At 38.4% G+C, this 21,956-nt stretch overlaps 1 protein-coding gene across 2 annotated transcripts in view; it reads left to right on the forward strand.

The window, feature by feature from the left end:
- Positions 1–230: 230 nt before the first annotated feature.
- The window catches only part of QRFPR (pyroglutamylated RFamide peptide receptor), a 46,300-nt gene continuing 24,574 nt past the window's right edge, over positions 231–21,956 (forward strand). For both annotated transcript variants that reach the window (XM_019829007.3, XM_011281672.4), the window contains exon 1: positions 231–960. In XM_019829007.3, coding sequence (XP_019684566.2) covers positions 621–960 — 340 coding nt within the window. In that variant the 5' untranslated portion in view covers positions 231–620. The remainder of the gene's footprint in view (positions 961–21,956) is intronic.

Below are 21,956 nucleotides of genomic sequence, written 5' to 3' on the forward strand. Positions count from 1 at the left end.
GCTGTGGCCTACATTATTTAGTCAAAGGAGAAACCGTGAGACGGTACAAACCCCAATTCCGGGTTTTACACAGAAGCATGACCTGGGGCAGAAGAAAGGCTCAGGGCTGCAGAAGGCGGGGAGCCAGAGAGAGGTTTCCCTCTCCCTGAGGGTGTGGGAGGCGGCGTCTGAGCGCCTGAAGCAGGGAGGTGAGTGGCGCGCCGCCCAGTCCCAGCCCCACCCTCCGCGGGCTCCTGGAGCCCGTGCGATCCTTGCAGCAGAAGGCTGGGGAGCCGGAGGCTAGAGGACTCTGGAGCGGTGCTCCTGCATTCCCGACACCGCGGCTCCAAACCTTGAGAGGACCAAGAGAACTTTCTTTGAACTGCGAACAGTTTTGGTCAACGGGATAGCCTCCCATGCTTTGGCTTCCCGCCTCTTCATTGTGGTTCTGATCCCTCGCTGCTTTCCTTCTCGAACCTGCCGGGGTGCAATCGGGAGCCCGTCAGCGCGCCAGACGGCTGTCTGGACCTGCGAGGGTGGGAGGCGGCCGCCAGCCCTGTCCCCTCGCAGCCCCCGCCCCGCCGCGCAGCGGTGCTCGCCCGGGGTAGCTGGCTGTGCCTGGCGCTCGGGCAGCGCGCGGCATGCAGTCTCTCAACATCACCCGAGAGCAGTTCTCCAGGCTGCTACGGGACCATAACCTGACGCGCGAGCAGTTCATCGCGCGCTACGGGCTGCGGCCGCTTGTCTACACCCCGGAGCTGCCGGGGCGCGCCAAGCTGGCCTTCGTGCTCACCAGCGTGTTCATATTTGCCCTAGCGCTCTTTGGCAACGCGCTGGTGATCTATGTGGTGACCCGCAGCAAGGCAATGCGCACCGTCACGAACATCTTCATCTGCTCCTTGGCGCTCAGCGACCTGCTCATCGCCTTCTTCTGCATCCCGGTCACCATGCTACAGAACATCTCTGACACCTGGCTGGGGGGTGAGTCCGCGAGCGCACCTTCTTCTCTAAACCCCAGTCTGCCAAGGGACTCTTCCCGCCCCCTCTATTCCTTACATTTCTGTCTCTACCAAATGAATCCAGTGCTCCTTCTTAGAACTTCCTCACTTGTGCTCACTTGGAGAGAAGTTTTTTTGCCACTTTTAATTCAGCCCAACGTTTCTTTTCCTTGTCGCTTAAAGACATAGTTAGGAAAATGCCTAGGAAACGTACAAGGCAGTGAGGTGGGGAGTTGCACCTCTCTCCTGTTATTTCAACTCCTTTTTCCATAATTACCAGGATTTTCCCTATTTCCAATAAAAGTAAGATAAAAATATTTCACATAATAAAAGTCTCGATATCCGCTCTTCCTGCATACCTCTAGGCTCACTCCACAGTTGCCTCTGTGGCTTCCAAACAGGTATTTGTAGATCTAACTCTTATATGAGGATTTAAACTATATATATATATATATATATATATATATATATATATATATATATATTGGAATAGTCCTTCTTTTTAAAGATTGTATTAACAGTCAAGCAGAGAGAAAGAACACAGAAAACATAACATACCCCCTGCTGACTGATAATGAAGGAGACACCGATTTGTCCTCCTTCCTTAAAAGGGGAGTGGAAATGGCAGAAAAGCCATTCAGAGTCATTGAACTGGGAGCAGTATGTTGAGGTTGAGAAAAAAATAGACACTTCACTTCCCTAAATGATTCAGTCTTTCCAGAGACACAGCTTTAGAGCATCCTTGTAATCCGTAAGCAATATTGTCTTCTATTGTCACCAGTGTTCTTGGTGTGCCTTGGGGAGGAAGCACAGGTTGTGTTGTACCCGACTGTCATGGATGGGTGCATCCTTGAGGCCTCATCAAAATTCTTAGAAAGTGGTTGGAAATACAGAGAGAATGTGAGAGAAATGGATCATTATGCCTTTAAACCCTGTCATTTCCACTCCTTTGCTACTTTCTTTAAATCTCACTGCGGGTGTTCATTTCATCCTACATTAACAATTTGAGATTTTCTTTCCCTGGCATAGCTTTTTTCCCCCATTAATTTGCATTGGATTTTATCATTCGTGGGTCAAGAGGCTAAAATCTTTGATTCCCACCTCATCTGTAATGTAAATATTCCCCAAAACTAAATTAAACATTAGAGAACATAGCATCCACTTGAGGGTGACACAGTGCAGGAATTTGCAAACTGACTTATGGGTTATAGCCTTTCGTATGCACTCTGATGAAATCATTGTCCTTGGGCATTTTAAAGTTGCTTGGTGCAACTAACTCCGCCACATTAATGGGTAAACTTTTGGTCATCATATATAACTTATTTTTTGAGGCAATGGTACAGGAGTTTTCATTTCTGCATGTTTGTGAAGACAGATTTATGAAGCATATATGTATTGCTGGATGATTATAGCTCTGTTTGTAAAGGTAAACATAGTTAAGAAAAGTGGGATGTTATACTGGGAATTCAAAGACCTGGATTACTACTTTGGCTCTGATACATGTTGATTCAACACATCTGAGCCTCAGTTTCTCAATAAAATATTAGGAATTCTGGGAGCTTGGAAGTGGAATAAAGCAGATGTTTAGCCCCTAGCCATCCTAGGAAATCAAGCCTGGGAAAGATTATAGGGTGGATCTTCCTTTCAGAGGACTTAGGTGGGCGCTGCAAAGATTTTTCTTAAACTTTCTGTTTTCCTTGCTTCCCCGTTCGTGAAGGACATTTCACTTTAGCTTCTAAATGCTGAAAAAGAGTAATACATTGGGTATGTATTTTACAGGTTAGTGGGGGATAAATGTGTTAGTAAAAGTGCTTTGAAGCAATTTATTATTCCATGAAAGTATAAGGTATTAATTCTATTAAGGATTGTTTGATTTTAGGTGGCTTATGTTTATCTGAGACAAGATTTACAGAATAAATATTCTTATAAATCAAGTAAGTAACACCAAAATTGAAGTTCAGGGGAAAGAAGAGAGCTTGCAGAGTTTCTGGAGAAAGTGATGCAAACAGATTTAACCTGTCCTTTATGGGATAGGATAATAATTGCAACACTCCTTTGATAAATTAACAAAAGAGCTTTCAAGGGAATGTAATCTAATAGTTCAAAGTTAATTCACAGTCTATTATTCCATAAAGCTATTGAGGATCTTCTTTATGGCAAAGCATTTTACCTTGGTAATACAAAAAATGAACAAAGCTTATCTAATGACTTTTGGGGCCTCAGAGAATATGAAATATCCCAGAATAAGCAAATACAGGATTTAATAGAAGAGGATCCATTCTGCTGCAAGAGCACAGAAGTCAGGAAGGCTTTACCAAGGACTTTTGAGCTAGATATTGAGGAATGATTCAGATTGTTCCTAGCAGAGGAAGAAGGTTGGAGTGTGTTCTAGGAACAGGGGTCAATCCAAAGTTTGGAGGAAAGGAAAAGGTGATGAATTCCAGGAATGCTGTGTAAGCCATTTCAAGAATATAGTTTATATGTGAGCAATGGTGAGAAATGAGACAGAAGAGTAGGCTAGTGCAAATGGGGAAGAAAAGGTATATTATCAGTTATACTACACCTAAAATATGAATACCCCTCAAATTCCTTCAGAAGTGAAATAGGAAACATAAATGGAACAGCAGAGACCACTAGGAGGAAACAGTGGAGAAGGAAGTCTGCTACCTCACCTAAAGCGGGCAGGATCCCTGCAGGCAGGGGTGTCAGATCTTCTTTGGTGGTTGTTGTAGTTACTGCCTTTTTTTTTTTTTTTCAGAGAAGCTGGGAATATGGAATGTTATGATCTTGGCATATAATTCAAATTTAAAAGTAGAATTGTGTAAAAGAAAACCTCTCTGTGGGTTTGGCCACGAATAATTCATGAACCTCCAGTTTGTGACTTCTCAAAGCCTCCCTCTCAAACATTTCTGACAAAGGTAGAGCTATAAATGACTGTTTTTTTCTTCTTTAGTCCACTTATCTCCCTTGCTAGGGACCAATGTTACCTACTGAGTCAAAGCCTGCATTTGGACAAGATCTCCAGGTGATTCATAAGCACATGGAAATTTGAGAAGCACCACTATAAGTAATGATTTTCAGACTTGGCTGCCTAGAGAACCTCCTGAGAGACTTTGAAAATGATCTGTGCAGGCCCCAGTCCAAACTAATTACATCTGACTCTCTGGAGCCAGCTTGCACTGACTTACAGAGACCATTGTGTTCATCTTTACTCAGTTCCCCATTCAGGGACATCATATTGTTGGCTTGAAATCAGCCATGGTGGAGCTCATGGATGGCTCAGTCGGTTAAGCATCCAACTTCAGCTCAGGTCATGATCTCACCACAGTTCATGGGTTTGAGCCCCATGCCGGGCTCTGTTCTGACAGCACAGAGCCTGGAGCCTGCTGCTGTGTCTTTCTCTCTGCCCCTCCCCTGTTCACGGTCTGTCTCTCTCTCTCAAAAATAAATAAACATTAAAAAAAAAAAAGAAGAAGTCAGTCATGGTAGGAGTATTTACACTGTGGACATCAGCAGCTGCAGATCAGTTTATTTTTTAAAGAAAAAACCCCCAAACTCAAAACCATACAGTTGTCTTCCAGCATACCACTGAGCAAAACTTTGAGTTTCCATTTGTACAGTGGTGACACCATAAATGACAGGTGCAACAAATTATATCCATAAATATTTAGTTTATTTATATGATTTACACTCAATTGAGAAGATCTTAATTCAGCATCTGAGTTTGCTCAGCATTGAGGAAAGTGTATGTTCAATCCTTCTGTATATCTGGCATTACCATCCGAATGCCAACTCTCTGTGATCAACAGTTGATTTGTTCCCACACTACTCCCCAGAACTTCCAACATGGAGCTGGTAGGAGTAGAGATTCACTTCCCCCAAGAATAGTAAATAGCATTTGCTTATGATTTTTTTTAATCACTAATGTGAGGATGGGGTTTTATTGTCTTAGCAATTAGGAGTCAGGCCTTGGAAGTTCTGTGTGCATTCTAGTCACCAATCTGTTTGGTTCAACTTCAGCAGTGAACTTGCCTTTTGTGTTCTTGCACCACAGAATTTATCTATCCTTATCTGCTGGCTGTTTTTCCTCATTTTGTCTCTTTTTTTGTTCTTTAATATATTTCTTCGAAATATCTAAATGTTCCTCCAAATTTACTGACAGTATGGGGAAATTTTTTTCAACTAAATTCAGTACAGTAGATTTTGCTTCTGAACAATGCTCCAGAACACTATTCTCTCTTCTCTAGGTGTCCATAAGCTTCTCTTTTTCCTTCTTACTTTGTTTTCTATATATCAGTCTTTTTCTCTATATTCTTCCCTTCAGTGATTCTCATACTTTCTCTCATTTTTTGAGTGTGTGTCACCTGAAGCCTGGTATGCAATCTCTTTTCTTCCATTGTTCATTTCTGCATAGAGGCTACAATCAGGACTCTCCTTTTGTTGGTGATAATTCTGAAACCAGTATCTAATTATCTAATTATTGTAAGACATAATCTCTCTTATCTGTAAAGTAGGCATTTACACATGGATATCTAATTAGCATCCACCATCCTCTCACCTTACTTTGTCTCTCTGCCCAGGGTCTAAATTATTATTAATAGTACTATGAGTCATTCTTGTATTCAGCATCCTCTGAATATCTGCTGTGTGCACTGGAATATTCTAAGTGTAGAGAAAGCTGTGTCCTTGTGGAACTGCCAGGTTTCACTTAGAGCAAGAAGGCGAAGGTGCCATTCAAAGAAAACATGGGCGAGGCAGGGGATTTCTTTGATATCAGAGATCCAGAGTGCACTATGGAGAAAGCGGGGGGGGGGGGGTGTTAGGGAATGGGACCTTGGGTCATAATGGGGATATCAAGAATCTAGATTGGGTCCAGGGGCAAGGGATGGTCTAGGAGAATAGGACTCATGGTGACTGAGATAAAAGAGAACTTAAAACATGAAGGGATTAATTCTAAAGTCTTTCCAGAAGGAGTTGGAAAATCAGTTCTAATCTTAGCCTCCTTTATGGCTCTCAGCATTAATAAATTGAGATGGGGAGGCCTTGATGGCCTTGCCAGGAGCCCACAGGTCTCTCTGCTGGCTTTCATCCTGCTGGGGGGTGTAGTCACAGCCAGGGGAAGTGTGCACCCAGAGCTCTATGTATCTCCCTGCAATCCTGTTGTGGGCACTGAAAAGAATTTTCTAATGATGACTGGCAAATTGACTAAAAGCAATTACAAAAAAGGAGTTCCAAAAATACCCTAAGTAATGGCAGCCTCACTGGGAGAAGTGTACTTTCACATACACTTACTACATTTGAAGACTACTTGCTTAGGTAAAAAAAAAAAAAAAAAAATGTGAAAATTAATTTTTTCAGTAGCTGATAGGAAAATTCCTATTAGAGCAGTGATTCTCAATCTTGCCAACAGATGGAATCACTTGGAGGAGTTCTTAAAATGATGACTGTTCCTACCCCTTAGAGATTCTGATTTAATTGGGCTGAATGTGATACCTAGGTACTGGATTTTCAGAAGTTCCTGAATCATATAATTTGTAGCCAAGGTTGAGAACCACTGACGTAGGGTAAATGTTGACAGCACCAAGGCTTGGGCTATTGTGAAGGTGAAAAGAAATAATGGATGTAAAGTGCTTAAATAGCACAGTGCCTGCCACCTATGCTGTATAAAAAAAAAGCAATCGGAATTAGAATGCTTGGAAAATGCAAAAGTAAGCTGCATAAAATGGAATCCAACATGGAACTCTGAGACAGTTCTCCCATTGTACCCAGCCACGTCTTTACTAAAGCCATACACTTTTTTGGAGTCTTAATGGTGGATTTAGAAAGAAGTCAAAAATGATTAAAATGTTGGGCTGATGTAAGATGAAAGACAAAAAGAATTATTCTCTCACTTGGAGAATGAAACTCTAATTTAACATTTTTAAATTAAAAAAATTTTTTTCAATGTCTATTTATTTTAGAGAGACTGGCCGACTGTGAGCAGGGGAGGGGCAGAGAGAGAGAGGGGGAGAGAGAGAGAAAGAGAGAGAGAGAGAGAGAGAGAGACATGGAATCTGAAGTAGGCTCCAGGCTCCGCGCTGTCAGCACAGAGCCCAAGGCAGGGTTTGAACTCACAAACTATGAGATCATGATGGGGGCAAAACTCGGACGCTTAACTGACTGAGCCCCCGGGTGCCCCTGAAACTTAGCACACCCCACAGCAAGGTTTTCAGTGCATGTTACCCAGAGCCATGGTTGCTGGTGTCAGTGTGTATGGAACAGGCGGGTTCCCAGGCTTTATCAAAATAGCCCCCTTCTCTCTTGTTAATAAATGGGGTTTTGCATAACATTTCATATTTGTAAAAAAGGATTTTACTGGAAGAAAGAACTGGAAGGAGGGAGGGTGAGAAAAAAACGAACGCTCACTGTACACAACACAGAAATTCAGGTGAGTTTTTAGAGATTTCAGCTTGATAAATCGTGAAATAGGTTATTAAAGGAAATTGTTGAACATTATGTGGTGAAAAGATCTTAATTAGGGGGGCCAGCTCAGAGCAGAGGGATTAGACTGGAACTATTTCATTATTTGATTGGTGATTAGAAAACATCACTTACACATGTTATAATAATTTTCTCTTTTCCTATAGCATTTCAGAAACTTCAGAGTTTCTGGAGGAAATTTAAATATGGTGAAACTGATGTAAAATCAACAGTATTATGGGGCTTTTTAAAAACCTTTTAATGGGAATGATGAAAGCTCTTGACAAAGAGTAGACTCACTAAGAAAAATAAAAGAAAGAAATCAAAGAGAGACCCAATGGTAGTTTGGAACTCAAATGAAAAAATGTGCCAAGGCTAACCTCTGGGTGATCTTCTCTAAAATCAATTATGGGCACACTTTAAGAAGAAAAGATACCATGGTCAAGAAATTCACTAAGTTTTCTTGGAAGGCTGCAGGGTGGTAGTAAAAGCAGTGGGATTTGTATGCGTCTCTACGTAGAGACAACAGCATTTCATGGTTAAAATAAGGACACAGAAGGGATGCCTGGGTGGCCCAGTCGGTTAATCATCTGACTCTTGACTTCAGCTCAGGTCATGATCTTGCAATTTGTGAGATCGAGCCCTGTCGTGGGGCTCTGCGCTGACAGTGCAGATCCTGCTTGGGATTCTCTTTCTCCCTCTCTCTCTGCCCCTCCCCCCATTCACATGCTCAAAATCAACAAATAAACTTTTTTTAAAAAGGGACACAAAAGGATTTGGCAATGACAAAACTTGGAAAAATTCATTGGGCACTTAAGAGGCATAAAAAAAAATCCCTTTTTCATTTGCTTTTCTAAAATAGAGCTTAGCATGTTCTTTGGCCAGTGGTTGGTTTATTATGAATTCTTGTTTGCAACTAGAGAAGCCCATCTTTAACTTAAGAAAAGGAGCGGGCGGCGGGGGGTGGGGGGGGGGAGGTATTCTGTCTCGTGGAACTGAAAAACTCAGGATTAGGGTTAGCTTCTGGCACAGCTGGATCTAGGTCCTCTGACAGTGACTCCGGAGGCCCACCATCCTTCCTCTCTGTGCCCAGCCTCACTTCCTTCTGTTTTGCAGCTTCATTCTTGGACTATCTTTTTCAGGTAGTATGAAAGATGGTCCTGGAGCTAGAGGTTCACATTTTCTTTAAAACTCCCTATCTCAACTCAAATGTGTATCCACAGATAATTTTGTTGTTTTGATTCCTGCTTTAAAATTAAGTATTGATTTCATTTTTTTTTAAGTTTATTTATTTTGAGAAAGTGTGAGCGAGGGAGGGGCAGAGAGTAAGGGAGAGAGAGAATCTGAAACAGGCTCTGTGAGCTGTTAGCAAGGAGCCAGAGGGGTCGATCTCATGAAAGGTGAGATCATGACCTGAGCTGAAATCAGGAGTCGGAAACTTAGACGCTTAACCAACTGAGCCGCCTAGGCGCCCCTGAAGATTGATTTCTAATTATTAATTTTTAAGTACTCAAGTGTTTATTGTTCTTATCTATCTAGGCAAGACAAAATTTGTTCTTCTTGTGGCTGTTTCTGAGAAATACATCGCGTATAGTACCAGAAAGATTGTAGATTATTAAGGACTAGTGGAATTCTCCTTAAAATGTAATGTGTTCTTATAACACAGGAGAAATAAGAGGTAAAAAGACAGTTTGGTTCAGGGGCGCCTAGGTCGCTCAGGTGACCGACTTAGGCTCAGGTCACGATCTCGCGGTTCATATGTTCGAGCCCCGCGTCCCACTCTGTGCTGACAGCTCAGAGCCTGGAGGCTGCTTCGGATCCTGTGTCTCCCTCTCTCTCTGCCCCTGCCCTGCTCATGCTGCCTCTCTCTGTGTGTCAAAAATAAATAAACATTAAAAAATTATAAAAAAATTAATATAAATCAAAATGAGTAGGTCCTTAGTGTGGACAATACTGGGTTTTAATCCTGTCGCACCATTTATGACTCACAAGTTACTGTACTATTAACTACATTTCCTTGCATTCCATCTGCTCCTATTAGGAGATGTTATAAGGTGTTATAAGCCGAGAAGTTATAAAATAATGTCTGATGTTGCCCCCCAGTGGACAATGTAGCAGCATACATTACATCAAAATGCAAGATTTACATCATACCATATTTTATCAAAAATATTAATGCATATTCAGTTCTTACGATTTCCCATTGTATTTCAGTATGAAGTATACAATATTTACACATTTCCACCTATAAAACCTTTCACCTATAAAACTTGAAACAAGGTTGAAAGTCTCTTTCAATACATGTATAAAAAATTTTTTAAAAAATCTCTTCTTTGTATAATTGAGATGCATTTAATATCTGCAGTGTTATTTGCAGGTTGACAAACACAGTGTTTCATACTGGGACAATTATTTTATTTCTCCTTGCTGTAGCTTCTTCATCTGGAAATTTGGGAAACGTATGCATACTTTATAGGGCTGCTGTGAGAGTGAACGACCCTTTATGTGAAGGACCCAGCACTTAGTGGGCACCCAAAGAAAGGAAGCTAATTGTGACTTACGGCTGCAAATTATTACTATTTAAATGTTAGGGTGGCACCTGGGTGACTGAATTGGTTAAGCATCTGACCCTTGATTTCGGGCTCAGGTCATGATCTCATAGTTGTTGAGGTGGAGCCCTGCATCGGGCTTTGTGCTGATGGTGCGGAGCCTGCTTGGGATTTCTCTCTTCCTCTCTCTCTGCCTACCCCCTGCTTGTGTTCTCTCTCACTCTCAAAAAAATAAAAAAAAAATTAAGATAAAATAAAATAAAATAAAATAAAATGTAAATTTTATTTTAATTTGGTTTATAGACAATAAGGATGATAGAGTTTAAAAAAACTGTAATTACAGAATTAATTTCTCAACGACATATGATATGCACTTATATAAAACAACTATAAATAGTCCCATCCACATATAACTTAGTTTTGTTAATAAAGTCTTGAATAATTACCATGAAAATATTTACTTCTATATTCAATGAAAAGTCAAACTAGTCATTTGTAGTCTAAACACAGAAAAGAGTACTTACTTTCATTCATTTCAGAAGCAATAATATATCCTGAAAAGAGGCTTAAGTGGTAAAAGACTTGTTGGGGCTGATACAGATTTTGTAATTCCTTGCAAGACCCATGTGTCTTTCTAGGACACTGCAGACCATAGGCACAGTGTTGCCACACTAGTATTAATACAGACACGTCCTGCTATACTGGCATAGGGCACGGTTTCTCTTTCTGCAGCGTGTTGTGTTTCATCACCTGTTTCTGCCCCATTTGTGCACAGTTTTGCCTACATAGACCTCATATGCTAGTTTCTGGGATCTGGAGGACAAATTTCTGAAATAAAAAGTTGTTCTGGTCTTTTCCTCAGAAACTTTCACGAGAACAGACTCCTGCACATTTACTCTCAGTGGTTCTGCCCACCTGTGTACTAAAGTTTGGAGCCCTAACACACAACACATATTCCCAGAAGTCCATATTGACTCAGCTTTAGAAGTACTGTCAGGTTATTCTACAGATAGAGCAACATGTGTGGCTTTTTAAAACTTTTCCTCTACTGCAATATCTACAAACAATAAGGGATTTATTTTTTATGAAAAGGAATTTTATTGAGTCAAAATCAAATCCAAGTATCAATATAGACCTAATCCAAGCAGTGATTTCTTCAGTGGATTCTGAAGAAGAACAGTTTTACTTTAAAAAAAAAAAATCAGAGTGATGGAGCTTTGACAATTAGCACTGGTCTAATGCTTAAAATGAATTAAATGAAGACTTAATGACATAAAACATCACTCTGGGCAAGATCCGGTTAAAATTTTATATTACCTATAAATAGAATCATTAGGTGTAAAATATAGATCTTCACATGGTGTTTGCAAGATGCGAAAATAGCTGGTCTATTCAATGAACACATTATTCAAATTAGATTTTCAGTGTTCAGGAAATAATACATGTGAATTTTATGACTTTGAAGACACAATCTATTTGCCTGTTTTTGGTCTTCTGCATTAGAAGGTAAGCTCCATAAAGTCAAAGACTTCATCTCTCTTGTTTATCCATCATTTAGTTAATTGCACGGTAATAGTTCTCAGTATCACCTAGTAGCTTCTCAATAAATATTTTTGGATGCATTAAAGTATATCACCTTATTCGTCATTGTACTAATATTTGAGACTTTTAAGGAATCAGTTGTATTTATTTTTGCAACATGCGGAAGAATGAGATTATATTTATCTTTTGTATATATTTTTGCTTTTTTTGGGTGCAAGGAATGAAGATTCAATTTACCTCAAATAATTGGAGTTACGGCAAGCCTATTTTGTAGTAAAGAATAGAGGGATCTCCTTTGAATTTAGGGACAGTAGCAGGTAGGTCTCATGAAAACTGAAGTGGGATCCAAAGCAGCAGCTATGTGGAGTTCAGCATGAAGAATTCATGAATCTCCAGGGCTCAGCCATGAATGTGACTTTGCTCCAGTCCACCAGTGGACAAAAACTTGCTTATGAAGTCTGATTGCTTTGTACTACCATGGTGTACAATCGTTTGGTTTGGTCAATCTTTTTACCATTACATATCTTTCCCTTTCTGCTTTCTACTCTTGGAAATCTGAATAAATCCTAGGGCTCCAGGTGGCTCAGGCTTGGTACAGTGTCACATGCAAAGAGACTTAGTCAGTGACCAACACTAATGTAAAATAATTTTGATCAAAGAAATTTTCGAAGATTTTAGTTCATTACTCACAAAATTATTTCTTGAAACCCCTCTCTTCCATTTCATTCAGGTCTTTAATATTACACGTAGTAGTGCCCCACAAAACTCTTTTCACCTTGCAAAGATCGTGTGTCTTTTCAGAACACCCCAGACTGTACTGCTGCCTCAGTGATATTAATTCAAAAGCTATCACTGACTTGTGCCCTCATCTTGTAATGCAGGATGTCAAGGTCTCTCAACTTCCCTATCCCATCCCAAGGAAGCCTCCCTTGGTTAAGAACATATGCTTCAGTTACCTGTGGGCATTCTTACTACCTACTTCTTTCTATTCATCCTCATCAGTCTTTTCTCAGGTCTCCCTATTTCTATTCCTTCTCTATCCATCTCCCTCCGCCTCCTACCCTCTCCCTCTCTGTCTTTAAATCTCAGTCTTATTTATGCAAATATCCCATCCTGATATGTGACCCCAATTATTACATACAATCTGGTTAATAAAACAGCCCATAGAGAGAACCATCCAGCAGGCATGTCTTTGAGTTAAAGAGAAAAGGGTAGAGGAGAGAAAGAAGCCAGGAGAACTCTTATGCTCATTTTATCCCTGTCATATTTGTTTGTCTTTAGATTTTCTACTTTCTCATAACCCTTGTGGCCCCCACTCTCACTCATGACTTTTCTATATATCTATTGGCTTCATCTCACAGTCCTTATTCTGTTTCCTATGTCTTAGTCCAAAGAGAAGGAATTTGACTGGCTTAGACTTTGGGCCCAAATGTCAGCAAAGGGCTAGGAGGAATAGGTGGGTTCATGTGACCCATGGGTTTATATGGGGCCACTCCTTCGACAGAGTTGGAGAGAAAAGGCAGTGCATTTGCCTGGCAGGATTGGCCTGAGATAAAATATAGTTTTGGCTTCTTCTTTAGGAAATTCCTAGAGGCTGCAAAATGCACTAGGTTTGCATGGAATCCAGAGAGGTTAACTGACTAATTTATGTCTCTTAAACTATCTGTGAAATTCTCAAATTTTTGGAAGAACAGTTCTCTGTAATATATTTGCGAAGTTATTTCAATAACAATGATGAACATTTCAAGTCAGCTAAGCATGAATCTTGGTTAGTTATTTCAATTGCCTTTGCTTTTTATCCTTGTCAGACTTCATTTTCAAAGGCCTTTCTTGTAGTAAACATGTCAAAGAAAGACTTTTTCTGTTTTTAAAGCAACTCTGTACACTTACACCCATTTCCTCTCTTCCTGGAGAAAGGTATATAGTAAAAAGGAAAAGAAAAAAAAACTTTTAAAAAGGAAGAGAGCTGGGGAAAAACATCCACATTTTTCTAATATTGTCAGAAAATCTTGACTTACAGATGTTACTGACAGATGGGAAACTGACTATATGAGAATGGAATTTTATTATCTTCCATTAAAAACTTTAAGGAAATCTCTAACAGAAAAAAATTATTCAGAGAGAAGCATACAAGTCAAAATTGTATACTGAGCTATTTGGGTACTGCTTGGTTTTCATACATCTTTTCAACATGTTTTCAGCTCTAGGTAGTAGCAATGGTAGAGTATTACAGACAATCGAAGGGTTTTTTTGTTTGTTTGCTTGTTTTTTTTTTAAGTTCCTGAAATAAAGGGGTAAATAAAAAGTGGCTGCTTCACTGGTAACTAGAAGGAACTTTATTTGGGGGTAAACTGTACTGATTCCTTTAATTTGAAAAGGGAAAAGGAGCTAAGTGTCTGGAAAGAGCCTAAGGAAAGGAGACGCTGCTTCTTTGCTAAAACAGTTCTGCCAGGCATAAGAGGTCATTAGGTCAAGAGGTGGTAGGACCCACCTCTCATGGCCCAGTTACCTTGGTAACAAAAATGGGCCAGGAAAGAGCATTCCCTAACAGCAAAATAGAAAGTCTTCAATATACTGTGTACTTTCCTTGCTGTTTAGAATCTGCTCCATGGACCACCAGCAGCAGCAGCACCTGGAACCTTGTTAGAAACTGTCTCAGACCCCCATCCTGGGCCTACGACCTATGTGGTACATATGCACAAGGGAGTTTGAGGCTGTTTTATAATATACCATTGCTGTGTTACACTTTTGCTTCTGATGAACATGGGATAGATTCTTTTGACCAAAGGTGAGAGACCATTGAGCACTTTTCATTAGCAAATAGAATGGCTAAATACACCTCTTTGATTACCTATTTTACCATAGAGGCAGTTACTACAGTAACCAGGACTTACGCCATTATTTTCTTCCAAGTCATCGTTATACCCAGAAGGGTACAGAATTTTATATACAATCAACTTTATTTATCTGCTTGATTTGTTGTGACAAAAACCAAGCTGATCCAAATTTAATGGGTGAAATTTCCTGAGTAAGTAAGCTTTTACGAAACTGTTTGCTCTGATTTTTCAGAAATTACATTTTTCCGTAATAAACTTCTAGGATATTGAGTGCTTTTTCTGCTTTCTGTAGCCTAGGTGTGGATTTTCAGAGTGAAATCGATGGGATTTTGTTGTCAAAAGATATTCTTTAAATAGATTTTGATAGAATTTTTACCATTTATTCATTTATTCATTCATTTACTCATCCAACTAGTGTTTATTGACTGCCTAGTAGATGCCAGCCACAATGTCAAACTTGAGATACAAGGGTGAACAGTACGCCATGTAGACTGTGTAAAGATTTTGAGAGACATCAGGCTTCCTGGAAAATACAAGTAGCTCCATAGCCCTGGAGTTTAGCATTCAAAGGGGAAGTGGTGAGAGATAAAGCTAGAGAGAAAAGGAAGACAGATCATGAAGAGCCTTCTACTGCTATGTTAAGGAGTTTGAACTTCATTTTGGAGCAGAGGCATCACTGTTCTAAGGCAGTGAATTTCAGAGTATGAGTTGTAACTTATTAATGAGTCATGAAGTCATTTGGTGAGTCAGGATTAGCAACTGAAGAAAAATACAAATATATTAAATATATGAATAGAGAATATCAAAGATCATTTACATAATAAAACTTTTGGTTACATGTGTACACACACGCACACACACACACATATATATACACACACACATACACACAGTAAGAAATACTTTTACTTATGTGTGTGTGTGTGTGTGTGTGTGTGTGTGTGTGTAATATAAAGGTATTTCTTATTGAGGTCAGAACCACTGCTGGAAAGGGAGTCGGGCGAGAGCAAGTCCAGTTGACCATAAACAGGTTAGACCAGCAGAACTCAGCAGTGCTTTGATTTGGGTGTGTGGCTACACAGTGGCTATACTTTGTTTTGGCCAACTGTCAGGATTGGGTTACTAAACTGGAGGAATTACCGCTTCTCGGCCTTTTGGCTAAGGTCAAGTGTGGAGGAATTGATGATGCAATTTATAAGGAACACAGATAATCAAAAAATCGATTTACCTATGATTGTTAATAAAGTAGTAAGTCTTTTGTATCCATTTTGGAATGTGTGGGTGTAAATGAGTCTGACAAAGGCAAATTGTTTAGATTATGCCAAAAGATGTAAGCATTGGCTGAGTAGAAGAATGGCTGTCTTACATATGATTTTTGCCTAGGGCCTCCTAGCTCTCTGTTTGTATTACTGTTACTTATTACTATTTATTAGTAATTTCATTACTATTATTAATAAAAACAGCTTTTACTGAAAAAAAGTATGGTGCACTCTCTGTGGATAATGTATTTTAATTTTCGGACTGTGTTATTAGATATTAGTAAATTATAGCATAGGAGACCCATCACTCAAATAAAATTTAGGAAAATAAGATTAAAAAAACTAGTGTTTAGAAAAACAGGGTGGGAAAGCAATAAGAAACGTGAAAGGTGTAGAGATGAGATGTGGAAAAGAAGGAATGGAGATAATCAACATCTTCCGAGTCTAAATACACACACGGGTAGCTAATGGAGTTGTATTAATTGGGCAAGTAGTGAAGTAATTTAAAGGAATTTAAAAGAAATAACATTGATGCTTCTAAACCAGTGTGGCACACTGAATACACACTTCTTTTGTAAAGCCTTCACTAATTACTTAAAACCTGTGATCTAGGGGCTATTTTTCATGGTAGCTAAGAGCATAGAGTCTGGAGCCAGACTGCTTGCTCCATCATGTGGAATATTGGAATGACCTTAGGAAATTTGGTTTAGTCCTCATTTCTTTCTACAGCTGGAGATGTTAGCAATTCCTACCTTATAGTGTTGCTATGAGGATTTTATGGAGTTTATGGCTTGAGTTAATGCTTGCTAGAACAATACCTGGCATATGGCAAATGCTCAGTAAATATTACTGGAATGGAAGTTAGTCTTTTAACTTTGAACATCATCACTAGTTTCTCAGCCAAAGACACTGCTGGAAGATATAGGACACTAAACAGTGACATAAGAAGAGAGAGTAGGGGAGATCAGAGGTAGAATTTCATGCTGTTGCAAAACTCTAGAAGTTAATGAGAGCAGTGCAGAGAAAGAGATGAAAGATAACATATTAGTCAGGGTTTTCCAGGGAAACTGAATATGTATATATTGCATATATACACATATATATTATATACTGTATATATAGACACACCTAAATATATATGTGTGTATATATATATACACATACATATACATATACATGTATATACATATACATACATACATATATATATACACATACATATACATATATATGTATATATATACAGTATATAATATATAGTATATAATATAGTATATAGTATGTGATACAGTATATAATATATAATATGGTATATAATATATAATATATAGTATATATAGTATAGGATATATACTGTAGTATATAGTATATAGTATATAGTATATAGTATATAGTATATAGTATATATAGTATATAGTATATATACTATAGTATAGGGTATAGTACACAGTATATATAAAGTATATAGTATATATATAATATAGTATATAATATATAATAGTATATAATAGTATACAGTATATAGTATACAGTATATAGTATATACTAGTATATAATAGTATAGTATATAATAGTATATAGTATATATAGTATATAATATATAATATATAGTATATATATTTAGCATATAGTATATAGTATAGTATATAGTATATATATATATAGTATATAGTATATAATATATATAGTATATAATATATATGCATACATAGAGTATATAATATATATATATACTATTATATTTTATTATAATGATTGGCTCACATAGTTATGGAGGTTGAAGAGTCCCACCACATGTTGTTTGCAAGCTGGAGACACAGGAAACCCACTGCTAGTGGTAGTTCAAAGGCCTGAGAAACAGAGAATCAATGTATAGATTCCAGTCCATGTCTGAAGGCCTGAGAACCAGAGATGTCCAGGGCAGAAGAAGAAAATTGGTTTCTCAGCTCAAGCAGGCAGGCAGAGAGCAAACTCAACCTTCCTCTGCCTTTTTGTTCTATTTAGGCTCTCAACAGATTAAATGATGTCCACTCCTGTTGGGAAGGCCCATCTGCTTTACTCAGTTCACCAGTTCAAATGCTGATCTCTTTTGGAAACAACCTCACAGACACACCTAGAGATACTGCTTAGCCAGATATGTGGGCATTCTATGATCCAGTCAAACTGACATCAAATTAACAAGAATTCATCTATAAAACACAAACCTCCTTTTACAACTAGTCCTTTCAAGAATAGTGATTCAGATAAAACAGAGAAAGAACAGAAAAGAAGAAAACAAAACCAGAAGTCATTAAACATATATTCATTGGCATTATTTTTAGTTATAATTTATTTGAATATTATTATGTATCTGATGGTATGCTAGAGCTAGCTTGCACCAGCTCATGAGAACCACCTGTGTGCATGTCTTTCCAACTCCACATCCACTGATACCATGTTGGTAGTTTGGAATTGGCCACGGTGAGAGTATTTACAGGAGGGATATTCACAAACACTACAAATCATAATCTTTTTTCTTTTTAACTTGGAAAGCTGGTTTTTAATAATTACCAGCATATCTTCACTTGTATCCCTTGTAATGTAGATGATAAACAATAGATGGCATTCTAGGTATTACTTGCCACTATTGGTGTAATGTATATTTTTCTTTTGTCATTTCTCAATTAGATTTAGCTCATTTTTAAATGCTTTTTTTTTTAAAATGCTTATTTATTTTGAGAGAGAGAAAGAGCATTAACGGGAGAGGAACAGAAAGAGAGGAAGAGAGAGAATCCCAAGCAGGCGCCAAGCCGTCAGCATAGAGCCCCATGCAGGGCTCCATCCACCAACTGCAAAATCATGACCTGAGCCCAAATCAAGAGTCAGATGCTTAACTGGCTTAGCCACTCAGGCACCCCAACATTTTGCTTTTGGTTTTTAAATATTTTGATTCCTTTTTCCTTATCTGTATCCAAGCAAAATTATTTGGAATACTACTTTGTAATTAAATGTTTATTTGTGGGATATTGTTTAATGTCTGTTCTCTTTCCATAAAGAACAGCTAAGAGTGTTTATGTTTTGTCTTAGTCTGAATCCAAAAAGCCTTGGGGCACCTGGGTGGCTCAGTCAGTTAAGCGTCTCTTAGTTTTGGTTCAGGTCATGATCTCAGGGTTAATGAATTCGAGCCCTGCATGTGCATCCAGCTCTGTGCTAACAGCATGGGGCCTACTTAGTATTCTCTCTCTCTCCCTCTCTCTCTCTGCCTCTCCCCATTCATGTGCATGAGCTCTCTTTCTCTCTCTCTCTCTCTCTCAAAATAAATAAATAAGCTTCAAAAAAAGACTTAAAAAAAAAGCCTTAAACAGTATATGACCCATAGGTGAATGAATGAACAAATGTGTAAATGAGTGAGAAGATAGAATATAGAATGTAAAATCAGTGTGATAGATTGAGAATATCCCTCCAAGCCCTTCCCACCCCACCCCCACGCCCCACAGTTAGAAGCTATGTTGGAAAGGTAGACCTTGAAGTGAAGGCTCACTCTCAAATACATTTCTACCTCAGTGGTTCTCAAATTTCACTACATATTAAAACCACCTGGGAGCTTTTTAAAACCCTAAGGCCTCACTCATATCCCATAAATTAGATTCCCTCAGTGTGAGATTTAGTCATTGATTTCTTTTAAAGATTTCCAGGTAATCCCAACATGTAGCCAAGTTTCAGAACCAGTGCTTCCTAGGGCCTGAAATCTGGGACTACATCTTAGAATTCCAAGCACACACATATTCCCTGTTTTGGGGAAGGGAGTCTGAATATCTATCTAGAAGTGCCTGCTGACAGTGTAACCAACTGATGGTACTGTTTCTGTCTTCAGATATGCACTCATTTGCAGTCTATCTGTGTTCATATATTTAATACTTTTATTTACAGCAGATAATTTATCTGTTTAGAGTTCACTTTTGTATATGATGTAGGATAGGCAACTTGGTTTATTTTTCTCCACGTAGAGCTAGTCTTCTTTACACCACCTATAAACAAACAGTTTTATAATTACCCACTGGTCTGTGGTGCCCTTTAATTATAAATCAATTTCCTATCTTCTTCTTAAATTTCTATTTTGGAACATTGTCTAGTTGCCTATGCCCACACCAGTGCTATAGTGTTTGTTGCAAAGGTTATTAGCATATCTACATATTGCATAAGGAAAGTCTCCTACTCTTTTTTCTTTCTTTTTTAAATATTTACTTTTGGGAGAGCTCAAGCAGGGGACAGGCACAGAGAGGGGGACAGAGGATCTGAAGCAAGGTCTGTGCTGACAGGCTGACAGCAGTGAGCCCAGTGTGGGGCTGGAACCCACGAACCGCAAGACCATGACAGGAGCTGAAGTCAGACGCTCAACCGACTGAGCCACCCAGGTGCCCCTCACCTCCTTTTTCAGAGTTGATGTAGCTATGTATGGACTTTTATTATTCCACACACATTTAAAAATAAGTTTGTCAGTTTCCTAAAAACTCCCCCTGGAATTTTGATAGGTATTGTATTCAATTTGCATATTGTTTTGGAGATAATTGACATCTTTGCCATGTTAAGTCACTGTATGATATTTTTATGTTAATTTTATGTGGTAAAACAGAACATTAGTCCCTCAAAGATTTCCATATTATAATCTCCACAATCTTCTACTTCTATATTACCTGTATGACAAGAGGGCTTTTACGTGGGAAAAGGATCTGGAGATGGGGAAATTATCCTGGATTATCTGGGTGGGCCCAATTAATCACAGGGTACTTATAAAAGGAAGTCGGGAGTGTCAAAGGTAGAGAAGAAATGTGACAAGTGTCAGGGATCAGAGTAATGCAGGGCCATGGGTCAGGGAATGTGGGCAGTCTCTAGACATTGGAAAGGGCAAGGAAACAGATTCCCTTCTAAAGCCTTCAGAAGGAATGTAGCCCTAAAGACCCATTTTAAATATCTGACTTACAGAATTGTAAGATATAAATTTGTGTTCCTTTAAGACACTGAGATTGTGGTTATTTATTATAGCAGCAATAGGAAAATAACACAATCATGCTAGGCATATATAATAACTCTCCATTTGTTGGGTCTTGTTTGATGTTATTCCTTGGTAACCAAAACTTGATATGTTCAGGTATTGGGTGGGCATTTCCTTTCTTTTTTTTTGGGGGGGGGTGGTGGTGGGCATGTGCTGTAAGAGAAGGTTAGGACCCCTTCCCAGCTCTAGGAGTTGCATTTGATTAATTTAGATCAATATTTTAAATTTCATTCTCCTTGTCAATAATGAGTTTAAAAATGGGCATGTGGCCCATTTTGGCCATGGGGTCTGAGGTTTTCCTCATTTTTATAAAGGGCTTATAAAAATATATATACTTTTCTTTACTCTTTTGCTTTTTGAAATGGTCTGAGATACTGCAGTCATTTATTCGGACAAAGGGACAATCCTAAGAACAAAAGCAAAAATATGCTGAGGAGGACAAAGTAACCCAATGAAGAAAACCCAATCTGTGGTGAAATCATTCAGCTGTGGAATTTACCACACTGTTATTTCCCTACCTATGGAATGCCTTTTATATGAAATGATACATTTTCCTTATGTTTTCGTTCAGTTGAATTGAATTTTCTTTTTAAAAAAATGTTTATTTTTGAGAGAGAGAGAGTGTGAGCAGGGAAGGGGAAGAGAGAGGAAGACACAGAAGAATTTTCTTTTATTTGCAGTCTGAAATATCCTAATTAATTAATATGTAAAACAAATCAATAGAAATAAAAATTATTTATTCCAACATCCAGAAATGATTACAGTGATCATTTTAGTGTGTTACATTTTAGTTTTTTCCTATGTATATTTTTAGAAAAATAGAAACATTTTAGTGTTTGGGTATATGTGTGTGCATATGTGTATATTGTTTGTTTACTGCTTGTTTCAGTTTTCTGTTTCATTTTAAAATATGCTTTGAAAAATGATTTAATAATTTAGTAATTTACAACATATTGACATATAATTTATTTCTTAATTTCCCTGTTTTGACATTAGTTTATACTAATTTGAGGTTATTGTATGTTTGGTGAGAAAAAGAGTACATGAGTTACATGAATATTTTGAAAATTTCATTTAGCAATTCTTGGGAAGGACACTTCATAATGTGTTTTGTTGGCTGATAACCTTCATTTTCAAGGATTCTTTTCTGATGCCTAACCTGACCTTCTCCATATCTTTTATCATTTATGAACACAAAAAAATCCTCCTTTATTACTTGACAGTGAGTTATTTTAACATTTTAGCATAAAGAAATCACATTAATTCTTCTTTTTGCTTTATTTCCCTAATATTTAACCTGG

The sequence above is a fragment of the Felis catus genome, chromosome B1 (genome assembly GCF_018350175.1).
Source record: "Felis catus isolate Fca126 chromosome B1, F.catus_Fca126_mat1.0, whole genome shotgun sequence".
Taxonomy (NCBI): Eukaryota; Metazoa; Chordata; class Mammalia; order Carnivora; family Felidae; genus Felis; species Felis catus.